The sequence below is a fragment of the Erinaceus europaeus genome, chromosome 6 (genome assembly GCF_950295315.1).
Source record: "Erinaceus europaeus chromosome 6, mEriEur2.1, whole genome shotgun sequence".
NCBI classification, from domain to species: domain Eukaryota; kingdom Metazoa; phylum Chordata; class Mammalia; order Eulipotyphla; family Erinaceidae; genus Erinaceus; species Erinaceus europaeus.
In genome coordinates, this window is record NC_080167.1 from 31,863,860 (window position 1) to 31,891,786 (window position 27,927).

Below are 27,927 nucleotides of genomic sequence, written 5' to 3' on the forward strand. Positions count from 1 at the left end.
TCTGCAGAGCAGTGTCATTAAGTTAGGACCTCAAGATAGGGAGATTATCCAGGTGGGCCCTAAATCACAAGTGTCTTTACAAAAGGGAGGCAGAGGAAGATTTGACTGTTGAAGGACAAGAAAGTGGTATGATGATGTTAGTGGAGGATGGTTGGAAGATTCTCTGCTGCTGCCTGTGAGGGTGGAATGAGGGTCATCAGCTAAGGTATGTAAGGAATGAAGCTCTAGAATATGACAAGAAGCAAAGAAACAAAGAGTCTTCCTTAGAGTTTGTCTCTGAAGGGAAAGCAGCCCTGCCCACACGTTGGTTTCAGACTTCTGGCTTCTGGAATTATAAAAGAAGAAATGTACATTGTTTCAAGTCACCTATGTGGTCATTTACTACAGTAAACAGTGGCAACTTAACACATCATCTCATATATTTTAAATTGATGACAAGATGATCCACATTAGACCTGAAGTCTTCATTTCTTTTCTTATTTTTATATAGGGGTAATGCACTGATAATAAAAAATAAATTAAAGTTTACACTGTGTTGATATGTGCAGCAACTGAAATACTTTTATAATTGTGATTTGTAGCATTATGTACAATGACACTAAACATTGAGATGGCCATAGTCACTAGCATATCTACTCCTCTGCCATTCTAGTTCAGAAATAACCATATATGATAGATAAATAAATAAAAATGACCATGTTCTAAATAAAATTTTATTTAGGGACACTGAAAAAAATAAAAAGGATCATTTTATTGGGGAAATAGTGACTTATAGGGCAGTCACTAGCCTCCGTGAAAGATGTCTTCATATTATTCCCACCAACAACCGAAGTCCCTTTGCACTATCCTCACTGGATATATGATACGCCCCCTCCACCCTCCCAACCCTCCCACCATCCCAGTTCAAAGTTCTTTGCTAGAATACAGTCCATCCAAGCTTCACCCTGTATAGCCTCTTTTTCACCCCTTGCTTCTTATGTACTATCTGTAAGTGAGATCATCTAGTATTTGCCCTTTCTGCGGTTTAACTCATGTAATATAGGATCACATTGTCTTACTACCTTGCTTAATTGCTATCCATAGTAATCCCTTAAAAAAGACTTGTCAGGTGCTCACTTCGGCAGCACATATACTAAAATTGTAACGATACAGAGAAGATTAGCATGGCCCATGCGCAAGGATGACACGCAAAATCAAAAAACGTTCCATATTAAAAAAAAAAAAAAAAACACTTGTCAGCACTACTCAACAAATATATTTCATTAGCCATGTCATGGTAAGACCATATGTCTCATTCTCATGTGACTACATAAGTAAAGGTAGGTAAAGACAGAATTGATCAATGTTCCTTCCAGGTTTCACCCATAAAAACCTTGGACACATTCCTACACTGCTCTTTTATACAACAGCATATATACGCATATGCCCTGGCTCATCTTAGAAGTCATACTGGCCAAGAGCAAAGTCCTATATTCAAGCCACCACCTCAACAGACTCTGGAATTCATGAAAAAGAAATAATCCCTGTTTTGGTAAGTCATCAAAATGTTTTAGCGATTGGCTTTACCTTAACTAACATCTTAAGACATAATTAATCTCACTCACAAATACATCAATTTAATTTTAAGTTATACCTTTTCTTTAATTAAGCTCTCATTATTCCAAAGGCTTTCAGGTCTTTATATCCTAGGTTACTTTTTCAATAATTTTGCTAATAAGCGAATCTCAATCAAATTTCTATGCACAGATAAACTGAGCTCTTAAAATTGCCTTAAATTGTGGAGAACAGTCTGGAGAACTCTCAGAAGGCTAGAAGTGAACCTACCCTATGATTCTGCAATTCCTCTCCTGGGGATATATCCGAAGGACCCAACACACTCATCCAAAAAGATTTGTGTATACCTATGTTCATAGTAGCACAATATGTAATAGCCAAAACCTGGAAGCAACCCCGGTGTCCAACAACAGATGAGTGGCTAAGCAAGTTGTGCTATATATACACAATGAAATACTACTCAACTATTAAAAATGGTGATACCATTTTCAGCCCATCTTAGACAGAGCTTGAAGAAATCATGTTAAGTGAGGTTAAGTCAGAACCAGAAGGATGAAAATGGGATGATCTCACTCTCAGGCAGAAGTTGAAAAACAAGATCAGAAGAGAAAACCCAAGTAGAACATGACCTGGAGTTGGTATATTGCACCAAAGTAAAAGACTCTGGGAGTGTAGGGGAGAATAAGGTCCAAAAGGATGACAGAGGACCTTGTGGGGGTTGTACTGTTATATGGAAAACTGGGAAATGTTATGCATGTACAAACTATTGTATTTACTGTTTAATGTAAAACATTAATTCCCCAATAAAGAAATTAAAAAAAAAAAAACTCTGGGGAGGGTGGGGGGGGAGAGTATAGGTCCAAAAAGTTTGACAGAGGACCTAGTGGAGGTTGTATTGTTATGTGGAAAACTGAGAAATGTTATGCATGTACAAACTATTGTATTCACTGTCAAATGTAAAACATTAATCCCCCAATAAAGAAATTAAAACCCCCTCAACTCTTCATCTGCACTATTCCAGCCCTTAGGTTATGATTATTCAACAATTTGTTTGGCTTTTTATGTTAACTCTCTTTTCAGCCACCAGGTTCCAGATGCTAGCATGATGCTGACCAGACATCCCTGGACAGGTGACCCCACCAATATGTCCTGGAGCTCCACTTCACCAGAGTCCTTCCCTACAAGGGAAAGAGAGGCGCAGGCTGCGGGTATGGATCGATCAGTCAATGCCCATATTCAGCGAGGAAACAATTACAGAAGCCAAACCTTCCACCTTCTGCATCCCACAATGACCTTGAGTCCATACTCCCAGAGGGATACAAACTATTGTATTCACTGTCAAATGTAAAACATTAATCCCCCAATAAAGAAATTAAACCCCCCCAACTCTTCATCTGCACTATTCCAGCCTTTAGGTTATGATTAGTCAACAGTTTGTTTGGCTTTGTATGTTAACTCTCTTTTCAGCCACCAGGTTCCAGATGCTAGCATGATGCCAACCAGACTTCCCTGGACAGATGACCGCACCAATGTGTCCTCCTGGACTTCCGATTGCCCAAAACCTCGCCCCACTAGGGAAAGAGAGAGGCAAGCTGGGAGTATGGATCAAGCTGTCAACACCCATGTTCAGCAGGGAAGCAATTACAGAAGCCAGACCTTCCACCTTCTGCATCCCACAATGACCTTGGGTCCATACTCCCAGAGGGATAAAGAATAGAAAAGCTATCAAGGGAGTGGATGGGATATGGAGTTTTGGTGGTAGGAACTGTGTGGAGTTGTACCATCTTATCCTATGGTTTTGTCAGTGTTTCCATTTTTATAAATAAATTTAAAAGTAGGGCACCAAAGTAAAAACCCTGTGGTGAGGGGGAGGATGGACATGCGGCTTTCTGGGCCGGCGGGGGAGTGGGGGTGGGTGGGTGGGATGGGAAACAATCTTTTGGTGATGGGAATGGTGTTTATGTACACACCTATTAAATTGTAGTCATATAAATCACTATTTAATTAATATGAGAGGGGAAAATTGTAGGTCTAACAAAGGGACTTTTCAAAGTAAACCCAATTACCAAATAATATGATGATAACAGTAACTATCCATTTTCTTGAACCCTAAGACAGCAGGAACCTCACATTTACACTACAGAGCCTAAACTTCCCCCTGTCCTGGTACCCTAGGGTAGGGCCCACTTTTCCATATGCTTCTCCCAATTCTTATCAAATAATATTGCATCCACTGATCACAACCTAATCAACACAAGTGCCACGCCAGCATGCTTCACTTCAGACTGTGTCCAGAGACTTCAGGTGTGGAATGACAACCCTTCAGCTTCATCACTCAGGTGAGACCTTTCCTTTCATAGTATTCTCTAACTCCATCCCAGGTGGTTCACTTCCTAACAAAGTCCCAAAACCTAGATATAGACCAGGTTCCAGGATATAGAGCATATGTCCACACGTATCCATAAACCAGGGCAAATATATACCTGAAAGCAGTAGTATACTAGAGTTTGCAGTGAGTACCCCCCCAACACTTCATCTCCACTATTCCAACCTTTGGGTCCATGATTCTTCAACAATTTGTTTGGCTTTGTATGTTAACTCTCTTTTCAGCTACCAGGTTCCAGATGCCATCAGGATGCTGGCCTAGCTTCCTTGGACTGAAGACCCTACCGATGAGTCCTGGAGCTCCGCTTCCCCAGAGACCCAGCCTACTAGGGAAAGAGAGACGCAGACTGGGAGTATGGTTTGACCAGTCCACACCCATGTTCAGCAGGGAAGCAATTACAGAAGCCAGACCTTCCACCTTCTGCAACCCACAACGACCCTGGGTCCATGCTCCCAGAGGGATAGAGAATGGGAAAGCTAGTAGGGAGGGGACAGGATATAGAGATTGGGTGGCGGGAATGGTGTGGAGTTGTACCCCCCCATCCTGTGATTTTGTTAATGTCTCCTTTCTTAAATAAAAAAAAAAGAAAAAAAAACATACATTTATTTATATGCTTATTTCTAAAGCACTAAAGAAATAAATCCTATTTACTTAAAATTAATTAATTAATTAATTTAAAAAAAATTTTAAGTGGAGTAATCTGATGATCCAGCAACCCCGCTTACAGATTTATCCAAAGGACACTGAAACACTAAATTGAAGGGACATATGCACCCCTACGTCCCCAGTTGCACCACTCACAATAGCCAAAAAGTAGAAGCTGCATAAATACCCAACAAAATGCCCAACAATAGAAGTTATAGGATATAGATTCCCTGGAACACTACTCTGCAACCAAGAAAAAAAAATTATATTTGGACAAAATGAATGGAACTGGAAGTGATTATGCTTAACAAAATAAGTAAAGAGATGAATGACAACTACCAGATGGGTTCACTCATGTTTGGAATCTAGAGATCTGATATATGTGAACTTGGGTGGGGGGAAGCAAGTAAACTGTTTCTAGGGCTTGTGATAATAATGGTTGTTATCTTTAGGAAGAGGGAGGGTGGGGATTTAGAACTTCAGTGATGCATGTGATATAGTGGAACTATACACTATATCTTGTACCCTAATAATTACAAATTTTAAAAAAATTAAAGTTGATCTTCCTTTGAGACAAAATAGAGATGAAAGACAACTACCAGATAGTTTCACTAATATGTGGAATCTAGAGATCTGACACATATGAACTTGGGGTAGAGGAGTCAGAAGCAAGCAAACTATTTCTAAGACTTTTGAGAACTATAATGGTTATCTTTGGGAGGTAGGAGAGTAAGGATATAGAACTTTGGTGGTGGGTGTATTATGGAATCATACACAATCACAATTTAATCTATTACTAATCACAAGTCTAAAAAATGGAAAAAAACAGAAATAAGAGTAACTAAGAGAAATCTCCCTACAAGGATTTTGGACACAGATTCATTAAAATGAATAATAATGTTTTTTCTAAACTCAGCACATATTTGAACTCCAAAAGTCCCATGAAGAGATTACAAAGATCATCTCTATGTAACACTGGTCTCCAAAAAAAAAAAAAAAAATCAATCACCAATTTTTTGTTAAAATAATTAATTATAAATAACATATAGTAAAATTTGAAAATCCTAAGTGTATAGTTTGATGAAATTTCAAGTGTATATGACTATGTAATCCTATGGAGATCAAACTAAAAATATTCTTTTTCTATTTTCTAAATATTCTAAGTTTTCTCTAGCAGGTTTCAACCCAATAATCCCTGCCCCTAACTTCCACCCCCAAGTAACCAGAACATCAATCCAGCAAAGGCAGTGCCAGGTATCAAATCTGGGATCTCATACATATAACTCTTGCACTCTAGTTGTTTAGTCACCTCCCAACAAGTCTTTTTAATTATTCATCGAAATTACACAGCTATCTCTTGTCAGTGAACTCCACTAAAAAAATAATAAAGAAAAATAAAACACTTTAAGCATTAAACTAATTTTTAAATAATGATAATCAACAAGACCCAGTGCTTCATGAACTTTTTTAGATACACATTTTTTTTCAAACTTTTCATGGTAGTGCCTAAGACATTATCCAAATTTGCATCTGTTATTTATTTTATCTCAGTATCCTGATGTCCTACTGCATATCTGTTCTTTAGATATTTCTTTGAATATGTTTTCACATCTTATAGCATTACTTGATAAAATAAAATTATTATCAAATTAAAAAAAAAAAAACAAACACTGCATTACCCCTAAAGTTCCCAATGTGTGGAAGATGTTTGGGCTCACTCACTTTCCTTTATGCATATAACATCAAACTTAAGAATTACCACTGACCAGGTGGTGGCACACATGATTAAATGCACATATTACCATGCGCTAGGACCAAGGATAAAACCTCTGCTCCCCACCTGCAGGTGGGGATATTTCATGAGCCTTGAAGCAGGTCTGCACGTGTTTGTCTTTCTCTCTACCTCTCTATATTACCCTCCACTCTCAACTTCTGTCTGTCTGTCCTGTCAAATAAAAAAAGAAAGAAGTATAGATCAACCTATCAAGGCCTGTGTCCAGCAGAGAAGCAATTGCATTAATCAGACCTCCCACCTTCTGTACCACATAGAGATCTTCAGTCCATACTCCCAGAGGGATAAATAATAAGAAAAATTCTAATTGAGTTTTGGCACTCTGGTGGTAGGAATTATATGAATTGTACCCCTCTTATCCCACAATCTTGTTGATCATTATTAAATCATTATTAATTTTAAAAAGAAGTTGAAATATAAGAAATCACAAAGTAGAACTTATACAGGCTTTGGTGTATTGCACCAAAGTAAAAGACTCTGGGGTGGGGTGAAGGTTTCAAGTCCTGGAACGTGACACGGCAGAGGAGGACCTAGAGGGAGTTGAACTATTATGTGGAAAACTGAGAAATGTTACACATGTACAAACCACTGTATCTTACTGTTGTTTGTAAACCATTAATTGCCCCAATAAAGAAAAAAATTATTTAAAAAAAAGGGAGGGGCCAAGTGGCGATGTACCTGGTTGAATGAACGTTACAATACGCAAGAATCCAGATTAGAGCCCCCAGTCCCCACCTGCAGGGGAAAGCTTTGCAAGTGGTGAAACAGGTCTGTAGGTATCTTTCTTTCTCTCTCCGTTCTCCTCCCCACTCAATTTCTGACTGTCTTTATCCAATAAATATAAAAAAAATTATTTTCAAAGGGAAAAAACTGGAGAAAATGACCACCAAGAGCAGTAGATTTGTAGTGCTGGCACTGAGCCCAAATGACAATCCAAGTCACCACTGAAACAGATCCATAGTGGAATGTGACTTACACCCTATACACTCAAGAATGGAGCTCATTATATTAAGTCTCTTTTCTCAGTTACTTTATTAAAATCTAGAGCTACTACTACACTGAAAAAGTAAGTTTTTTGCATTAATTTTACATTATTTTTCCAAAGTTTCCACTTTTAAAAATGAATTTTTCAAAAACTTTTAATAAATTAATGCAAGTAACCCATAAATCATGCAACACAATATAAAACAAATGTTACTACTGATGTTAACCTAGACTTACCTGTAGTAATGGCTCTATGGAATTGATTTATGTCTTCTCCTGAAAGTTCTTGAGCTACTTGCAATATCTTTTGTCTGACACCATCCAATTTAATTTCTGATTCAGCCAGTATTTCTTCCATATCAGGTGCACTATAGTCAAGATATTTAGAACTTTTAGAACATCAGCCAGATTGATACTAGAAATTAATACTAATTATCAGAGTACTAAAATAAACACTGAATGTACCTGAATACATCTTAAATCCATGGTTATACTTTATTTAAAAATATGTACAAATATATGAAATACTGTAATATACTATTAGACAAAAAAAAAAAAAGCAATTAAACTATGTATGTGTAGGAGATGCCTGCATGAAGGCAAGCCTAGGGGAAGCTCTGCATAAGAAATCTCTTCAGATCTTGATCTTCTTGACCTGAAAGATTACAGAAAACACAATGCATTTCAGAGAAGGGAATGCAGGGAAATCACACAGGAAACTTGCAACATATGTGAACATATGAAGAACAACTAAGAACACTGAATGGGAAAAAGGTGACCTGTTGAGTTTTTTGCCTTCCCCAGCCCCCAAGCCCTGAAGCCAGAAAGTCAAGTTTTCCAAAGATTACATTCCAGAGGTAAGCTGCATTGCACCTCCAACTGAGAACCTGATTAACCACATGTCAGAAGTAAACTGCACTGTAGATTCTATCAGGAAAAAGCTTCATGTGAACTGTCGTAGACAGCTAGAATCAGAAAAGTTGGTTGCTGCTATCTTAGAACCCACAGTGTACCAGGGCACAAAAAAAAAGGGTACCCAACAACACCTTTATGATCTTGCTTAAGCATGCTATCTAGAGTAAGGCACTGTCAGCCAATAGCTTTCTGCAGAACATCTGGGGGAGTAAACTGAAAGCAGGGCTAAGAAGTGGATTCCAGTGAACTTGTGATCATCTAAGGCCAGGGAATTAAACCTCCCAGAGTGCAGTCTTCTGCAAGCCTATCCTAGCCCCAATACTGTGCCTAGACTTCAGAGAAAACAAGGCCAACAGGACCTAGAGACAACAACAGCTCTAGTGGCAGTGAGAAAGGAGTGGACTGCAACCCTGAGAAGGAATCCTTGAAAAAGAAAGCCTGTCCTGGGAGTATGGATCAACCTGCCAAAGCGCATGTTCAGTGGGGAAGCAATATCAGAAGTCAGACCTTCCACCTTCTGTACCCCACAATAATCCTGGGTCCATACTCCCAGAGGGATAAAGAATAGAAAAGCTTTCAAGGGGGGGATGGGATATGGAACTCTGTTAGCAGGAATTGTGTGGAATTGTACCCCTCTTATATCCTATGGTCTTGTCAGTATTTTTCACTTTATAAATAATTTTTTTAATTTACAAATAAAATTTAAAAATTTTTAAAAAAGAGAAGGCATACTTTCAAAACACTCTTACTATCCAGTCAGAACACAATGTAAGCATGTGCATGAACATGCAAGCATGTGGGGGGGGGGGGTAAGCAGAGTAGGCCAGAGGCAACCTGGCAAGTTTTTGGTCCACTCCCTGAAACAACCAGGTAGCCACACCCAGAACTGTAGCTCCAGCCACTCACTATTGCTGCAGATCCTTGCAAAGACAAGTACTTTGGGGACTTGGAGAAGTTTCATGAAACCAATGGTGTCCCCAACTAGTAATAAGGGGAAAAGTCTGTTGTTTGTCTCGTTCTCAGCCTTTACATACTATCACTACCACCATCATTGAGTATATATGCAGGTATGTTGCTTTGTGTTTTCTGTTTGTCTCTGTCTCCCCCTTAAAAGTATGTACATGTTCTATTAGTCTATTTATTCCTTCACTACGTGTGCTCTTTTTACTGTTGTAGTAGGTTTTCTTTATTTGTTTTTTAGAAGTGGTTGGTTTGTCTATTTCTCTACAATTTGTACACAGGAGACCCACCTGCCTTTGTAGCAGCAATCCCCACCCTACCTCTCATCTACCGGAAGCAGGGTGCTACCCTCTAAAGCACATCATCATTCACTCCAGAGCCACATAACAAGGTAGCATAACAACATAATGTAACAACATAATGTGACAAGGTGTTGGTTCTGGAACCAATAGCCAGAGATCACCTTGCTCCATATCTAAGCAGCAGCATCAGTCTCTACAGGCTACTGCCTCTATAGGAAAGCACAATGTCCCTTTCCTAACTTTTCTGGAGTTTCAGACAGCCAACCCCTCACCTTCAAGAGCTTTTTACCAGAGATTTCAGGCACAGCCAGAACCTACAACCTAATGTGGTCTACATTTGCAATGAGGGTTCAGTGTCTATTGAAAGTATGGCACAACTACAGTTCCTACAAACAGAATCTAAAACTCTGACCCAAGCTTCTGTGGCAATCCCCACATGTGTGGTAGACTATTGTAAGAAACTTGTGGACTGGGATTTATTGTTCTGTTACTTGGGAGTTGCTCGATTGGACTGACCTACCTCTACCCATACATCTTGCACTGAGATAAATACATTTAAGGAAATATCTGTGTAAATACACATAGGTAAACACTCAGGACACAAGTTATAAAAGACACCAACTAATATGATATAGAAAAAAAAATAAACTTCAACAGTCTTGAGCCAGGACAGAAGCCCAGAATTAAAAAAAAAAAAAAAAAATCCCAACTAGCCAGAAACAAATAAAAATGATGAAAACATCTAAACACTAACCAAAGCCTTTGAGGGAAATATTAGCAGGAACAAGGAAACACCAGATGACACTGAGAGAAAGCAGGAGCTGTCCTGGGGTAACTAAAGAACTAAAAGCAAAACTAGCTGAGTTAAGAGCACAACCAGCTGAACAAGCTAATAAAACAACTGAGCAAGTTAACACAGTAACTGAACTAGGGAATGGAACTGAGGAAAAGAAGAGCAGAACAACTGAGGCAGAAAACATACTAGCAAAATCAATGATGGATTAAAGAAAACTAGGAAAGAAGTAAGAGAACTAAAAAAGATTAAGAAAAACTGAAAACAACACCAGACACATTTGAGATAACCTTGAAAAAGAAGTGATATACATATTACTGGTCTGTCAGAGGGGGGCGGGGGAAAAAGAGGAAGGAACAAAAGCTACAGATGTTTATCTGGAACCAGAAAAGACCTAGAACTGTCAAGTCAATCTTGAGACGAAAGAACAGAACTGGAGGCATCACACTCCCAGATATCAAATTGTATTATAGGGCCATTGTCATCAAAACTGCTTGGTACTGGAACATGAACAGACACACTGACCAGTGGAGTAGAACTGAGAGACCAGAAGTAAGCCCCCACACCTATAGACATCAAATCTTTGACAAAGGTGCCCAGATGATTAAATGGGAAAAGGAGAGTCTCTTCAACAAATGGTGTTGGAAAAATTGGGTTTAAACATGCAGAAGAATGAAACTGAACCACTATATTTCACCAGACACATCTGAATCAAGTAAATTCCAAATGAATCAAGAACTTGGATGTTAGACTAGAAACTATCGAATACTTAGAGGAAAATAATGGCAGAGCTCTTTTTCATCTAAATTATAAAGGCATCTTCAGTGATACAAATCCAATTGAAAAGAAAACTAAAACAAAAGAAAAACAAGAAAGGAAGGAAGGAAGGAAGGAAGTAAGGAAGGATGGATGGATGGATGGAAGGAAGGAAGAGGGAGGGAGGGAGGGAGGGAAGGAGGAAGGAAAGAAGGAAAGAAGGAAGGAAACTACAAAGGGAAAAGCAGAGGGAAGAGGCTACAGGAAGGCTGTCTGGGTGTGAGTGCTGGGGGTGAGCTTTAGCCGGGTCTGCAGGGAGGCAGAAGTTGTGTTTCAACTCTGCAGGAGGAAGACAATGGCGCCATGGAAACTCAGGAGGATAACAGTTGGGAGGCTGGGGATCAAGCCCTTTAGGAGGCCCCAGTGAGTGTCTAGTTGGGTGGGGTAGCATCGAGCACTCTGGGAACAAAATCTATGCTCTGCTGTTATTTTTTGCATAACGGCTGGTGCAGAACCTTATGTTCAGATACTTGCAAAATAGATCTCGTATTCAAGTATGGCTTTATGAGCAAGTAAATATGTTGATAGAGGGGATTAGATGATGCAGAAGAGATTCATTCTAAACAAAGTCAAAAAAGCAGCTGGGTCAGATCATGTTAAAAGGAAATAATATTACTCTGTTGCAAAATGTGTTCAACTAGAAATGATGGATACTGAGGAATAGTTGAGAAAACAGTGCATTTACTTCTTTGTTTTGTTTTGTTGTGGTTTTTAAAATTTTTTATATTTATTTATTTGCTCTTGTTTTTTATTGTTGTAGTTATTACTGTTATTGATGTCGTCATTGTCAGATAGGACAGAGAGAAATGGAAAAAGGAAGGGAAGACAGAGAGTGTGGAAGAGAAAGATAGACATCTGCATACCTGCTTCATCGAAGCGACTCCCCTGCAGGTGGAGAGGCTGAGGCGTGAACAGGAATCCTTATGTCGGTCCTTACACTTCATGCCATGTGCGCTTTGTGCCACGTGTGTTTCACCTGCTGTGCTACCATCTGACTCCCGTATTGTTGTTTTTTTAGGACATATGTTTCTAAAACATTTGCTCATATTGTTTTGATTACTCTATTATTAACCAGATGACAATAAATGCTGTGGGGCTGCTTTTATTTAAAAAAAGAAGAAGAAAAGAAAACTACAGGGCACTTCTGGAGATGGGGCTAGAGTAGCAGCAGCTGTGTTTCTCTTCTCTCCTCTCCCGGGTCAACTAGGCATACCAAAGAAGACCACCTGGGACTGCAACAAGACAGGACTAGAACGACTTCAGAAACCCAACAAATCACCAGTGAGTGCAAACACATGTGGCTTGTGGACAGAGGGGAGCCTAGGGAGAGATTAAGTGGCTGGTAACAGTCCACCAGCACTAAAAACTGGCAGTTTGCCAGTTGAGACACCACCTCCAGTCTGTTTCACCAACAAAACAACAGCTGATGGGAGGAGAGGACTCCCCTAAGAATCAACAAATGCAACTGTGAGTCTCCATTGCTGCTACCCTCAGAATCTGGAGCAGCGTGGGAGAGGCCTTGTGCTGATGCCAGGGGACAGAGAATTAACAGGAAACTCAGGAAAAGATCTATACCTCTGTGGCCTAGCGGTGGGGCTGTAAGAGTCTCTTTGCATAACCACTGGATTATCTCTGCCCCACCCTGCTTTATCTCTTGGTCACAAGTCAGTGATTAAGCTAAGAAGCCTACTTATAGTTTAAAAGCCCTCAGGCTCTCATAGCCTACAGGGAAGAAAAAGAACAAAAGAGGCTCTTAAGCCTCTTAAGGCTTTTAAGCTCCAACTCAGAGATAAAAATAATATTAAAACAACTGTCAATATCCAAGAGCTATACGGGTTTATCTGGAATCAGAGAATATCTAGAATTAACAAAGCAATCACAAGATAAAAGAGAGGAATTGAAGGCATCACACTCCCAGATCTCAAATTATACTATAAGGCTATTTTTAACAAAACTGTCTGGTATTGGAACAAAAATAGAGTCAATGACAAGTAGAAACAAACTGAGAGCCCAGAAATCAGCCCTCATACCTACTGACATCCCCTTTTGACAAAGGGGCCCAACATACTAAATGGAAAAAGGAGAATCTTTTCACCAAAGGATGCTGGAAGAATTAGAGTGAAACTGGACCACCATCTAACCACACACAAAAATAAACTCCAAATGGATCAAGGATTTGTATGTTAAACCAGAAACTATCAAATATTAAGAGGAAAACATTGGCAGAACTCTTCTGGAGCTATGTTTTACAGGCATTGTCAATATCACAAATTTATTCACAAGGAAAATAAAAGCAAAAATAAACCAATGGAAATTCATCAAATTGAAAAGCTTCTGCACAGCAAAAAAGAAAAAAAAAATCACCCAAATAGAGACTCATTATGGACTGGAAGAAGATCTTTACATGTCATACATCGAACAAAAGGTTAATATCAAATATACAAAGAGCTCACCAAACTCAGAAAAAAAAAAAAAAAACCTATCCAAAAGTATGAAGAGCATATGGGCAGAATATTCACCAAATATACAAAGGGCCAAGGGCCAAGACATATAAAATAATGCTCAAATCACTAATTACAGAGAAATGCAAATAAAGACAATATGACATACCACTTTACCACTGTGAGAAAGTCATATATCAGAAATGACAGTAACAAATGTTGGAGAGGTTGTGGGGGTAAAGGAACTCTTTTAACACTGCTGGTGGGAATACAAATTAGCCCAGCCCCAGTGGGAGACAGTCTGGAGAACTCTCTCAGAAGGCTAGATCCCATGATGCCTGGCAATTCCTCTCCTAGGGATATATACTAAAGAGCCAAACACACCCATCCAAAGAGTTCTGTGTATACCTATGTTCATAGCAGCACAATTTGTAACAGTCAAAACCTGGAAGCAACCCAGGTATCTAACAACAAATAAGTGGCTAAGAAAGTTGTGCTATATAATGGAATATACTGCAAATAATGAATTCATCTTCTTTACCTCATCTTGGATGGAGCTTGAAAGAATCATGTTAAAGAGATTTAAGTCAGAAAGAGAAGGATGAATATGGGATGATCTCATTCATAGATAGAAGTTGAAAAACAGGAATGGAAGGGAAAACACAAAGCAGACTGGATTTTGGTATACTGCATCAAAATAAAGGACTCTGGGGTGAGTGGAAGTGTTCAGGTCCTGGAACATGATGGTGGAGGAGGATCTGGGAGATGGAGGTAGTGTTATGTGGAAAACAGAAATATTACAAATCTACCAACAGTATTTTACTGTTAACTAAACCATTAACACCCCCCCTACTATACAGGAGAAAAATAAAATAAATTTTCTTTGTTTTAATTAAAATATTTATTCTTAATGTCTACATTCTACTAATGGTTCACAAAATATTCCAACAGTTAATTTAGCTAGTTATCGATATATAAGAAATCACTATATTCACACATAAAGATATATATTAACTATAGTCTGAACATACCCAAGTACTAAGGAATTTTAAAGGTATTTATTTACTAACCTTGTAATTCGATGAAGGAGAAAAATTGTCCTTTTACTTTCCACAGTTATATCCCGGCTAAGTTTCACAAGCCTTTCATATTTATCATGCCTTGCATCAAGTTCCTGCTGAAATGCTAAGAACACATTATAACCATAATTATGCATATTCTGTATTAAAGCATGCATATTATGTAACTGAAGCATGTCAAACAATACCATTTCTACACATGTTAAAGCAATTATTACTTAGTCTTACAAAAATGAAGAGAATAAATACATTATTATCACCTTATTTAAAGGACTTAAAAAAATCAAAGACCAGCACTAATCAAGATATTTTTGTCTTGAGCCATAAAAATAGTTCACCTGGATACTGTGACTGCATTGCCATTTATGCAACTCAGAGTAAGCCCAGTCTCTACCACACTGGAAGCAGTTTGGTTCTATAGTGTCTTTCCCCACCTCTCTCTCTCTGTCTGAAAAAGATGGCCTGTAGTGAATTCCCAGTGAGAACCAAAACAACAACCACAACCAAAAGAAAAAAAAGCATATATGTTTGCCTTTAACTAGATCTTCATATGCAGTTACTAACAATGAGATGTACATATTATAATAACCATCCAGTATAAATCTTTCTAGTTACCTAACCTGGGAACAGTTACCTATCCCTGGGAAGGGAACACAGCAAGTTGCTTAACTTCTAGGAAGCACCTAGTAGAGCTTGCTTTCTTTCAATTGGATAGAGACAGAGTGAAGGGGGAGATAGATGTATTTTCCATGAACTGAAAAAACCAAACTTGAGTAAGTAATAATAAACATTAGATAAAATAAAATTAGTAGCTAACAAAGACCTGAATACAGCTGTTTTATTACTGAAATAATGATTATATTATAATTTTTCAAAACAATGATCTGTGAATAAATCAATGACCACTGTCAATTCGACTGTAAAGATAAAATTAAGACTGTTCCTAAACTCAAGAAATAAAATCCAGTATATAACAGAAGTAAACATACAATTAATAAATTCTGCTATAAGAAACATGCAAAAAAGGTTCAGTAAAACAGGAATCATATTTTTCTTCTATATAATACAAGCTAAAGCATAGATGATCTACATGTATTTCCAGTTGTATGGACTGATGGGTGGATAATGAATGAATGCAATGCATGTGAGAAAAATCAGAAAGTTTCAAAGAGACAGTTTTCTTGAGCTGAATCTTAAAGAAAACTAACGTTCACCCTATGGGCAACAGGGGCTCCACCTTAGAAATACATCTATGTTGAGAAGCTATATTTCTCTCCTCTCCTCTCCCAAGTCAACTCGAAATACAAAATGCGACCACCTGGAAACGTAACAAGGCAGGACTAGAACGACTTCAGGAACCCACCAAACCACCAGTGAGTGCAAACACATGTGGCTTGTGGACAGGGAGGAGCCTAAGGAGAGACTGAACAACTGGTAACAGTCCAGCAATTTACCAGTTGAGGCACCACCTCCAGTCTATTTTATCAACAAAATGACTGCTGAGGAGAGGAGAGGACACCCCTCCTAAAACTCACCAAACGCAACTATGAGTCTCCATTGCTACTGCCCTCAGAGACAGGAGCAACAGGGGGGAGGCCCAGTGCTGACATCTGGGAACAGAGAACTGACCAGGAAATTCAGGATAAGAGCTACACCTTTGTGGCCAAGCAGTGAAGTTGTACAGTGGGAGCCTTTCAACATTGTTCTCCTCATGAGAACATGGTGAATAATTGCCTCAGAACCTACAGACTATAAACGGGACTTGTTTAGAAACTAACAGGGCCCAGCAGTGCTGCCCAGTTTAGTAGAGAAGCTGAATTTAGCCCAGAGAGTTAGATCCATGTGGTATGAGAGTCTCTTTGCATTCCCACTGTGCTATCTCTCCCCCACCCTGCTTTATCTCTTGGTAAGGAGTAATTAAGGTAAGAAGCCTACTTATAGTTTAAAAGCCCTTATGCTCCCATAGCCTATAGAGAAGAAAAAAAGAACAAAAGAGGCTTTAACAGCCACTTTGCTCCAACTCACAGATTGAAATAATACTGAAACAGCCACTGCTTAACAGCTCAGAGTTAATTTCCACAACTGTGAACTCCTTAAGTACCTTACAAAGACACAAGTCAGTCCAGGCAAGAGTGATCAGTAATTCGAAAAGTACTGAGAGAGGGACCTCATAACATACTGTATAGAATAGTTAAACCAATAAGAAGAAATACTGGAGAAATGAACAAGAACAAGTGTCCAGCTAAAAGCCCCCTGAAGGATGACCCACAAAATAGGGAGGTCAACATCCAAATGCTTGTTAAGGAATTAGTCATAGGAGTGAGTAAAGAGTTTGAAAGAACTGTCATCAGAAATGTAGAAACAACAAATGAGACTCTGGAAGTAAACACTAATTATCTCAAGGTTATTAGAGAGCTGAAAGCTGAAATAGCTGAGCTAAGAACACAACAAGCTGAACAAGCTAAAACAAAGTAGATGATACATAAAACTGTAGAGGGGAGAGAAAATAGAATAAATGAGGCTGAAAACAGCATTAGCAAGATCGAGGATGATTTAGAGACAACTAAAAAAGAAGTAAGAGATCTCAAAAAGAGATTAAGAGATACTGAAAACAACAACAGAGACCTATGGAATGACTTCAAAAGAAATAATATACACATTATTGGCTAACCAGAAGAAAGAGAGGGAGGGGAAGAAAGCATTCTTCAGGACATAATAGCTGAGAACTTCTCTAGTCTAGACAACATCAAGGACATAAAAGTTCAAGAAGCCCAGAGGGTCCCAAACAGAATGAACCCAAACTTACAGACACCAAGACACATATTTAGAATGGAAAGGACTAAGTATAAAGAAAGGATACTGAAGGCTGTATGAGAAAAATAAAGTCACCTACAGAGGAAAACCCATAAGATTAGCAGCAGGCTTCTCCACACAAACCCTACAGGCCAGAAAAGAATGGCAAGATATCTATTGAGTGCTCAGTAAAAAAGGCTTTCAATCAAGACTACTGTATCCTGCTAAACTATCATTCAGACTAGATGAAGGCATAAAAATCTTCTCAGACAAGCAATAGTTGAAAGAATCAACTATCACCAAGCCTGCACTGAAAGAAGTTCTGAAAGGTGTCCTATAAACAGTCAATCCACCACAAAGATGACATCTATCAGAACACTCTAAAAATCTACAAGAATAGTGTTAAAATATCTTCCATCTTTGATACCAATAAATGTCAGTGGCCTGAATTTACCTATTAAAAGGAACAGAGTAGGAAGATGGATCAGAAAACACAACCCAACAATATGCCGTCTACAGGAAACCCACCTAACTCAACAAGACAAACACAGACTCAAAGTGAAAGGATGGAAAACAATCATACAAGCCAATGGCCCAAATAAGGAATAGCTACTCTCGTATCTGACACAATAGACTTTAAAATAAATAAAATTATAAAAGACAGGAATGGACATTACTTAATGCTCAGAGGATCAGTCAATCAAGATGACTTAACAATTATTAACATCTATGCACCCAATGAGAAGCCATCTAAATACATCAAACTTCTACTGAAAGAGCTACAGCAATATAAATAACAGCAACACAGTCATAGAAGGGGACTTCAGCATCCTACTCTCTCAACTTGACAGATCATCCAGGCGAAAAATCAATAAAGACATAAGGGAGCTAAATGAGGAGACAGATAAACTAGAACTATTGGACATTTTCAGAGTCATTCATACCAAGAAACTGGAATACACATTTTACTCAAATCCACATGGGTCATTCTCAAGGACAGACCATATGTTAGGCCACAAAGACAGCATCTGCAAATTTAAGAGCATTGAAATCATCCCAAGCAACTTCTCAGACCACAGTGGAATGAAACTAACACTTAAAAATCAACAAAAAATTGGTAATAGACCCAAAATGTGGAAGCTCAACAGTACACTCCTTAACAACTACGGGGTCAAAGAGGAAATAAGGAAGAAATCAAAATGTTTTGAGAGTTCAATGAAAATGAAGACACAAGCTAAGGCAGTACTAGGAGGGAAGTTCATAGCCATACAAGCACATATTAGGAAACAAGAAAAAGCACAAATAAGCAGCCTGATTGCACATCTTAAAGACCTAGAAGAAGAACAACAAAGGAACCCTAAAGCAACCAGAAGGACAAATTAACTATAGTTAGGGCAGAAATAAATAACATTGAAATAAGGAAACCATACAAAAGATCAACAAAAGTAAGTGTTGGTTCTTCGAAAGAGTAAACAAAATCGACAAACCATTAGCCAGACTCACAAAACAAAAAAGGGAGAAGACCCAAATAAATCAGATCATAAATGAAAGAGGAAACATCACAACAGACACCACAGAAATTGAGCATATCATGTGAGGCTTCTATGAACAACTATATGCCACCAAGCTAGAGAACCTGGAAGAAATGGACAATTTCCTAGATACCTACGCACTTCCAAAATTACGTAATGAGGCACTAGATAACGTGAACAAGCCCATCACAGCTAATGAAATTGAAAAAGTTATCAAAAATCTCCCCAAAAATAAAAGTCCTGGACCAGATGGTTTTACAAATGAATTCTACAAAACCTTAAAAGAAGAACTAATACCTCTACTTTTAAAAGTCTTCCAAAAGATTGAAGACACTGAAATACATTCTTCCAGCTTCTATGAAGCCAAAATCACTTTGATACCAAAAGCAGACAGGGACACAAACAAAAAAAAAAACTACAGACCAATAACTCTGATGAACACAGATGCTAAAATACCGAACAAAATTCTAGCCAACCGGATACAGCAGCATATTAAAAAGATTATTCATCATGACCAAGTGGGCTTTATCCCAGAGATGCAAGGTTGGTTTAATATATATAAATCAATCAATGTGATCCACCACATCAATAAAAGCAAGACCTAAAACCACATGATCATACCAATAGATGCAGAGAAAGCCTTCTTTGACAAAATACAACATCCCTTTATGATCAAAACACTACAAAAAAAAGGGAATAGATAGAAAATTTTCAAGATAGTGGAGTCTATATATAGTAAACCTACAGCCAATATCAATGGTAAAAAACTGGAAGTATTTCCCCTCAGATCAGGTACAAGATAGGGCTGCCCACTATCACCATTACTATTCAACATAGTGTTGAAAGTTCTTGCCATAGCAATCAGGCAGGAGTAAGGAATTAAAGGCACACAGGTTGGAAGAGAAGAAGTCAAACTCTTCCTATTTGCAGATGACATGATAGTATACATAGAAAAACCTAAAGAATCCAGCAAGAAGCTTTTGGAAATCATCAGACCATACAGTAAGGTATCAGGATACAAAATTAACATACAAAAGTCAATGGCATTCCTCTATGCAAACACTAAGTTAGAAGAAACTGAATTTCAGAAGTCAATTCCTTTTACTATATACCAACAAAAACAATAAAATATCTAGGAGTAAACCTAACCAAAGAAGTGAAAGACTTGTATACTGAAAATTATGAGTCACTACTCAAGGAAATAGAAAAACACACAAAGAAGCGGAAAGATATTCCTTGTTAATGAATTGGAAGAATTAACATCATCAAAATGAAAATACTACCCAGAGCCATATACTAATTTAATGTTAACCCCATCAAGATGTCAATCACATTTTTAGAATAGAACAAATGCTACAAATGTTTATCTGGAGCCAGAAAAGAGCTAGAATTGACCTACCCTATGATCCTGCAATTCCTCTCCTGGGGATATTACGTCCTAAAGAACCCAACACACCCACCCAAAAAGATTTGTATATACCTGTGTTAATATAGCAGCACAATTTATAATAGCCAAAACCTGGAAGCAACCTAGGTGTCCAACAGATGAGTGGCTGAGCAAGTTGTGATATATATATATACACAATGGAATACTACTCAGCTCTTAAAAACGGTGACTTCACAGTTTCCAGCCCATCTTCGATGGAGCTTGAAGAAATGATGTTATGTGAAGAGTCAGAAACAGGATGAATATGGGATGACCTTACTCTCAGGCAGAAGTTAAAAAACAAGATCAGAAGAGAAAACCCAAGTAGGACCTGAACTGGAGTTGGTGTATTGCACCAAAGTAAAAGACTCTGGGGTGGGTAGGTGGGTGGGGAGACTACAGGTCCAAAAAGGATGCAGAGAACCTAGCAGGGGTTGTATTGTTATGTGGAAAACTGAGAAATGTTATTCATATACAAACTACTGTATTTACTGTCGACTGGGAAACATTAATCCCCCAATAAAGAAATTTTTAAAAAAAGGTCTCTAACCACTGAGTACTCACCTGGATTCTACCTATGCATTTTAACTCTTATAGAGTGAGGCATACATAGTTAAAAGAAAGTTTGTGTTAAAAATTAAAAAAAAAAAAAAAAAAAAAAAAGAGAATCTTCCAATGGAAAGAATAGGATAGAGAACTCTGGTGGTGGAAACTGTATGGAACTGTACCCTCCTTACCACACAACCTTGTCAATAATTTTTAAATCAATAAATTTTTTTTAATATTTATTTTATTTATTTATTCCCTTTTGTTGCCCTTGTTGTTTTATTGCTGTAGTTATTATTGTTGTTGTCGTTGTTGGATAGGACACAGAGAAATGGAGAGAGATGGGGAAGACAGAGAGGAGGAGAGAAAGATAGACACCTGTAGACCTGCTTCACCGCCTGTGAAGCGACTCCCCTGATGGGGGGAGCCGGGGTTCGAACCAGGATCCTTATGCCGGTCCTTGTGCTTTGTGCCACCAGCGCTTAACCCGCTGCGCTACAGCCCGACTCCCTCAATAAAATTTTTAAAAAATGTACATCCATGTTTAATGAATTATGTGAGCAAAATTTGTGATTTTTAAATGGCTTTAAATTTTAATTAAAATTTTCAAAAAAGAACTATGTGGGCAAAAGTGGTAAAAAACAAAAAATAGAACTTTGTTTAGAAGCAAGCAGTTCAGTATTAGAATATAAAGTGCATAAAAGAAGGGAATATTCAACTCCACTGTAATTTTTTCACTATCTATTCAATTATGTCTATCAGTATGCTTTCTTTTTTATTATTATTTATTATTGGATAGAGACAGAGAGATATTGATAGAAAAGGGGAGACAGTGAGGGGGAGAGACACCTACATCCCTGCTTCACCACTCGTGATGCTTTCCTCCTGCAGGTGGGGAACAGGGGTTGAACCTAGGTCCCTTGCACACTGTAATGTTAGCGCTTAACCAGGTGCACCACCACTTGGCCCCTCAGTATGCTTTTTTTTTTTTAATTTATTTATTCCCTTTTGTTGTTGTTATTGTTGTTACTGATGTCACTGTTGTTGAGTAGGACAGAGAGAAATGGAAAAAGGAGGGGAAGACAGGGGGACAGAAAGAGAGATACCTGCAGACCTGCTCACCACTTGTGAAGCAATTCCACTGCAAGTGGGGAGACGGGGGTTCGAACCAAGATCCTTGGGCTTTGTGGCACCTGTGCTTAACCCACTAAGCTACTGTCCGACCCCCCTCAGTATGCTTTCTATTGAATTACAACCAATTGTCTTATACCACTAAATAAAATGAAGGTGTTGTGATTTCAAACTACATCTACAAATTATTTAATATTTTCTCCCTTCAAAAAGCATACATTAACTCCCTTTCCTTAAATACAAATAAGTTTTTTGGCCTAATTTTTCTTGAACAAACAGAAAGTAACAAAACTGGCAGTCTATGATGTCTGAGACTAGGACACAGGTGATTATGGTTTCCCTCTTGTTCTCCATTGGAGGTAAGTCAGGTGCCCTAAACATGTGAACACTAAAGCAGTATTATTGGAGGGGTTTGTGTAAAGAGGAGAGTTGGCTGTAGGCAGACTAACTTGTCAATAGTGAGTATCTCATCTTCTAACATCAAACAAGCCTTCAAATGATGACTGCAAGTCAAAACAACTCTTTTAAATTCCTGAACAACAGAAATTGCAAGATACAAAACAGAATTTTCATTTACTTTTTGCTTTGACATGAGAAACAATTTGGTTGAGTTAATAGGGAGACTGGTTGCATGCCTATATATATATGTACTCATGTGATTTACTAATAAAAGTTCCTACTTTGTATGCAAATGTCAAAATAAAAATATAATCTCTACCTTCAAAAATCTAGTTGAAGAAATAAAACCAATACATATTAACAAGTAACAGTAACTATGTGGGAATGGGTGGTAGCACACCCTGAAAGTGTACACATTACCATGCTCAAAACTCTGGGTTTAAGCCTCCAGACCCCACCACCAGAGGAAGGGAAATTTCAGGAGCCATGAAGCAGAGCTGCAAGTGTCTCTCTTCCACTCTCCCTCCCTATCTCCCCCTTCCTATCAATTTGTCTCTATGCCCCCAATAAATAAATTTTAATTTAAATAATGTACATGAATAATGTGTATTTATCTACACATATTATTTTTACTTATGTGTAATGTCTGAGATTTATCTAAATTGTGGAACTGTAATATGGAAAAAGTTAAAACGTTTGTAATCTAGCATTGTTGCAAAATTGCTCAAAAAAAAAAAGTTCACACACTCACATCTTAAATTCTTAGAAGGCTGTTTTCTTGTGCACACCATGACTACATAATTCTTGATACAACCTCTCTAGTTCTCTTCCCTTATCAACCTACATTACAGAAAACTTACATTTGAAGGCCAACATCACTGGTGAAGATGAATTAACATCCTTCCCTTCTCTTCTGTTATGTGGGAAATTGTCATGCTTCCTTTTCCTGAACCCTCCTGATCCTTACGTAGAAGAGAAAAAAACGGTGACTAGAACTTTTCCATTACCAAGGGTCGATAAAAACATATCATGTCAAGGCCCTTCCTTGCATTAAAAACATATACCCATGAATTCTCTCCTTAGCGGCTTTTCGGCAGAATGACAGAAAAACATCCTTGCCTTTTCTCCCCTTAAACTCGCCTCATCCTGAGGTCTGCCCCAGTGGGTCCCATGATCTGGCACAAGGTGGTGCAATTAGCAAACTAAAGTTTAAAATAAAAAATTATCTCAAGGATTTAGGAAGCTAAATTATCTAACAGTCGAGGAGGCCGGGGAAATCAAGAGAATGCCGCCGCCAACAAGCCTCCACCCACCCACCCCCACCCCCACCCCCCACCCCCCAGCCTGTAAAGGGACAGGGCATCCTTCAAGGATAGGAGAAATGGGAAGACTGACCCAAAATAAGGCTGAAGGTCCTCCCCCCTCTTAGAATAACTAAGTCCCAGTGTCGCAGAGGACACCACCTTCTTTGTTGCTCATGTCGTCACAGCAGAAGGTGAGGTGAAAGAATAAATGCCTTAGAAATAGCCCAGGGCTTAAAGTGTCGACCAGGAGAAAGCTTTCGCAGCCGAGCAACGTCCTCTTAATAGCCGGAAGCAGGCGCCCGCAACCACTCCAGCCTGTCCCTCCACCTCTCGCACACTTCCGGCCGGCGGGAATCCCCTCAGACACTAGCTCCTCCTTATGCCGACCCGGGGACCTTGCATCCGCATGCGTCTGTGGCGCCTGACCTTTGATAGCCTGAGCACAGAAACAACTCTGCTCGCATCACTCCATACGTTGCTTTGTAAAACCCAATGCGAGTCTTTATGAGTAAGATCTTAGTGTAAGTGGAAGAGCGGGGGAAGACGTCAGGAGCACCTTTCTCAAGGCACCTTTGGGACACCCTCACGTTCCTGCGCCGTGGACCTGCTCTGGCGCAGGGCATGGTGGGATTGTAGTTCGCCGGCTGGATCGAGTGTTGTGCTGGCCACAGACTGAAATACTACGTTAGGTTTCCATCGCGGACTGAAATACTACGTTGACACAGTTGCTAGTTTTTTGGATTTTGGTTTGTTTGATGGGCGAAAGGGGAACGAGGCGGTGCCGCCATGTCTATCGCTGAAGTTCAGTGCCAGCACATCGAGTCCATTGCTTCTGCGGACATTTTTCTCTTTTTTATGATAGAAATAGGAATAGAGACAAGACACCTGCAGCCAACTCTACCTCTAGTAAAGCTGCCACCGAGTAGGTGGGGGCCTGGGTCTTATAACCAACTAGTTCCTGGGGCTCCTGTAACTTGTGCACTCCGATGCTTGCACCACCACCCACCCTGAGTTGCAAGGTTTGTTTGTTTAATTTTTTATTAGTGATTGACAAGATTGTGGTTTAAGAGGAGTACAATTCCATACAATTCCCACCACCAGAGTTCCATATCCCTCCCCTCCATTGGAAGATTCCCTATTCTTTTTTCCTCTGTGAGTATGGACCAAAGATCTTTATGGACAACAAAGGTAGAAGTCTGGCTTCTCTGCTCGAGCTTCACTGGCAGTGTGCAAATGAGTGAATTGAACCCGTTAATAAAAATTACTAAGGGGGCCAGATGGTGGCGCACCTGGTTGAGCGCACTTATTACAGTGCTCAAGGACTCAGGTTCCAGCCCCCAAGCCCTACCTGCAGGGGGAAAGCCTCACAAGTAGTGAAGCAGTGTTGCAGGTGTCTCTCTGTCTCCTTCTCTATCACTCCCTTCCCTCTTGATTTCTAGCTGTCCTTGTCCAATAAATAAATAAAGATTAAAAAAATAGTTACTCAGAAAAAGGTGAAAACCTGCCCTACAGCTGTCTTCCTCCATCGACCCCCAACTTCCACTTTCTACTACCTCAATCTCTGTTCCCCTCCCTTTTTCCCAAGAATTTCTTTTTCTGGACCAGACTGTGTTGAAATTTGTCTCCGTGAAGTTATTAACTGCTCTACTTAAATTTCTTAATCTATAAGATAGGAATGAGAATACTATTTGCTTCATAGGATTATTTGAGGACTAAGTGCCATTCACAAAGTGAATGTATGATAAAACATTAGCTTTGAGACAATTCTCACAACATTACTTTAAAAAAAACTGTTAAGCTTTGAAAATGAATTCTTAAGTACCTTATTTAGACAGGAGTCAATCCAGGTAAGTGGGATCAGTGGATTGAAAAGTAGTGAGGGAGGGACCTCATAACACACCAAATAGCTTAACTAAGAAGAAACATTGGAGAAATTAATCAGGACAAAAGCTCAGATATAAGTTCTAAAAAGGTAGAAACACATAAGAATGAGGACAACGTCCAAACACTAATTAATGCAATAATTACAAGAATAAGGGAAGCTTTTGAAAGTAATATCAGAAATAAGGAAACAACAAATGAGACTCTGAAAGAAAACAAATTATCTGAAAAGTAAAATGGCTGAGTTAAGAGCACAACTAGTTGAACAAGATAATACAGTTTCTGAACAGGGTAGCAAAATAGTTGAGCTACAGAAAACAGAGAGCAGAATAACTGAGGCAGAAAGGAGAATTAGAAAAATTTAAGTATGAATTAAATAAAACAAAGAAAAAGAAGTGACAGAGCTTAAAGAGAGAGAGAGAGAGATATTAAGAAATACTGAAAACAACAGACATGTGGGATGATTTCAAGAGAAGTAATATACACATTAGTGAATTACCAGAGGAATAAAGAAAGGGAGGGGAGGAAAGCATTCTACAGGATATAACAGCTGAGAACTTCCCTACCATAAAAAAAAAAAAAATAGTAAGGGACATAAGGTTCAATAAACCCAGGGAGTCAAACAGAATTTAACCAGACCTAAAGACACCAAGACACATCATATTTAGAATGAAAAGGAATGAGGATAAAGAAGAGATACTGTCCACAGGCTTGAGGCAGGTCTTCAGGAGTCTTTCTCTCCCTCTCTCTGTTGTCCCCTCCTCCCTCCATTTCTTTCTATCCTATCCAACAACAATGACATCAATGACAAGAATAATAACCACAACAGCAGTCCAGGAACAGTGGATTCATGGTGCAGGCACTGGGCCCCAGCAATAACCATGGAGGGGAAAAAAAGTCACTTATAAAGAAAAACCCATAAAATTAGCAGCAGATTTCTCCACACAAATTCTAAAGCCAAAAGAGAATGGCAAGATATATATGAAGCTCTCAATGAGAAAGGCTTTCAGCCAAGACTATTGTATCCTGCTAGATTGTCATTCATACTAGAGGAAGACATAAAAACCTCAGACAACCAAGAGTTAAATATATCAACTAGCAATTAAGCCTTTCCTTCAAGAAGTTCTCCTATAAACAATCATAATATGACCATGAATATATATCAAATACTTTAAAAATTAGAATAATGGCATTAAAATATCTCCAATCTATAATATCAATAAATGTCAATAGCCTGAATTCACTTATTAAAATTCACAGAGTAGGAAGGTGTATCAGAAAACACAACTCAACAATTGTTGTCTGCAGGAATCCCACCTGACTCTACAAGATAAACACAGACTCAATGTGAAAGGATGGAAAACTATCATACAAGGTATTGGACCACAAAAGAAGGGCAGGAACAGTTATTCTTATATATGACAAAATAGACTTTAAAATAAATGATGTAATAAAAGATAGGGATGGACATTACTTAATGCTTAGAGGATCTGTCAACCAAGAGGACATAACAATTATTAACATCTATGTACCCAATGAGGGACCATATAAGTTCATAAAATATCTACTGGAAGAGTTACAGCAATATATCACTAACAAAACAGTAATAGTAAGAGACTTTAACACCTCACCCTCTCAACTTGACAGATCATCCAAGAAGAGAATTAATAAAGAAACAAGGGAATTAAATGAAGAGATAGGTAAGCTAGAACTATTGGACATTTTCAGAGTCATTCACCCCAGGAAACTATTATATTCAAGTCCATATGGGACATTTATCATGGATAGACCGACCATATGTTAGGCCATAAAGACAGGGTCAAGAAATTCAAGAGCACTGGAATCATCCCAATCATCTACTTAGACCACAGTAGAATTAAATTAACACCTAGCAAAAACAAAAAATTAGTAAAAAGCCTCAAAATATGGCAACTAAACAGTGCACTGCTTAACAACTATTGGGTCAAAGTGGAAATAAAGGAAGAAATAAAAATGTTTCCAGAATTCCATGAAAATGAAGGCACATGCTGTCAAAATATTTGGGACACAGCTAAGGCACTACAGAGAGGGAAGTTCATAACCATGCAAGCACACATTAGGAGACAAAAAATATCTCGAATAAACAACCTGACTTCACATCTTAAAGACTTAGAAGAAGAGGAGCAATGGAATCCAAAAGCAACCAGAAGGGCTAAAATAACTAAAATCAGGGCAGAAATAAATAACATTGAAAATAAAAGAACCATAC

The 27,927-nt window shown here is 38.6% G+C and overlaps 2 protein-coding genes and 1 non-coding gene across 5 annotated transcripts in view; 2 read left to right on the top strand and 1 right to left on the bottom strand.

Moving 5' to 3' along the window:
• Positions 1-24,153, bottom strand: part of TSNAX (translin associated factor X) — a 44,392-nt gene extending 20,239 nt beyond the window's left edge. The window contains exons 1-4 of one of the 3 annotated variants that reach the window (XR_009550212.1): positions 23,958-24,153; positions 23,355-23,456; positions 14,659-14,773; positions 7,599-7,729 (exon numbers count right to left, since the gene is read on the bottom strand). Coding sequence is in view for 2 of the 3 variants with exons in the window: in XM_007538361.3 (XP_007538423.1) it covers positions 7,599-7,729; positions 14,659-14,773; positions 23,355-23,456; positions 23,958-23,973 (364 nt within the window). In the remaining variant the exon portion in view is untranslated. The remainder of the gene's footprint in view (positions 1-7,598; positions 7,730-14,658; positions 14,774-23,354; positions 23,457-23,957) is intronic. The other 2 variants (XM_060192001.1, XM_007538361.3) reach the window with 2 other exon arrangements.
• On the top strand, positions 1,109-1,215 carry LOC132539132 (U6 spliceosomal RNA). Its single transcript, XR_009550438.1, has one exon. It is a non-coding gene; the product is annotated as a U6 spliceosomal RNA (small nuclear RNA).
• Positions 11,300-12,476, top strand: LOC132539043 (small nuclear ribonucleoprotein E-like; the record flags this gene model as incomplete). The annotated part of the gene is given in 4 exon segments (XM_060192654.1): positions 11,300-11,331; positions 11,629-11,679; positions 11,681-11,706; positions 11,709-12,476. Coding segments are annotated over 4 exon segments (189 nt in total), but the record flags the coding sequence as incomplete, so codon positions are not given.
• Positions 24,154-27,927: the final 3,774 nt, after the last annotated feature.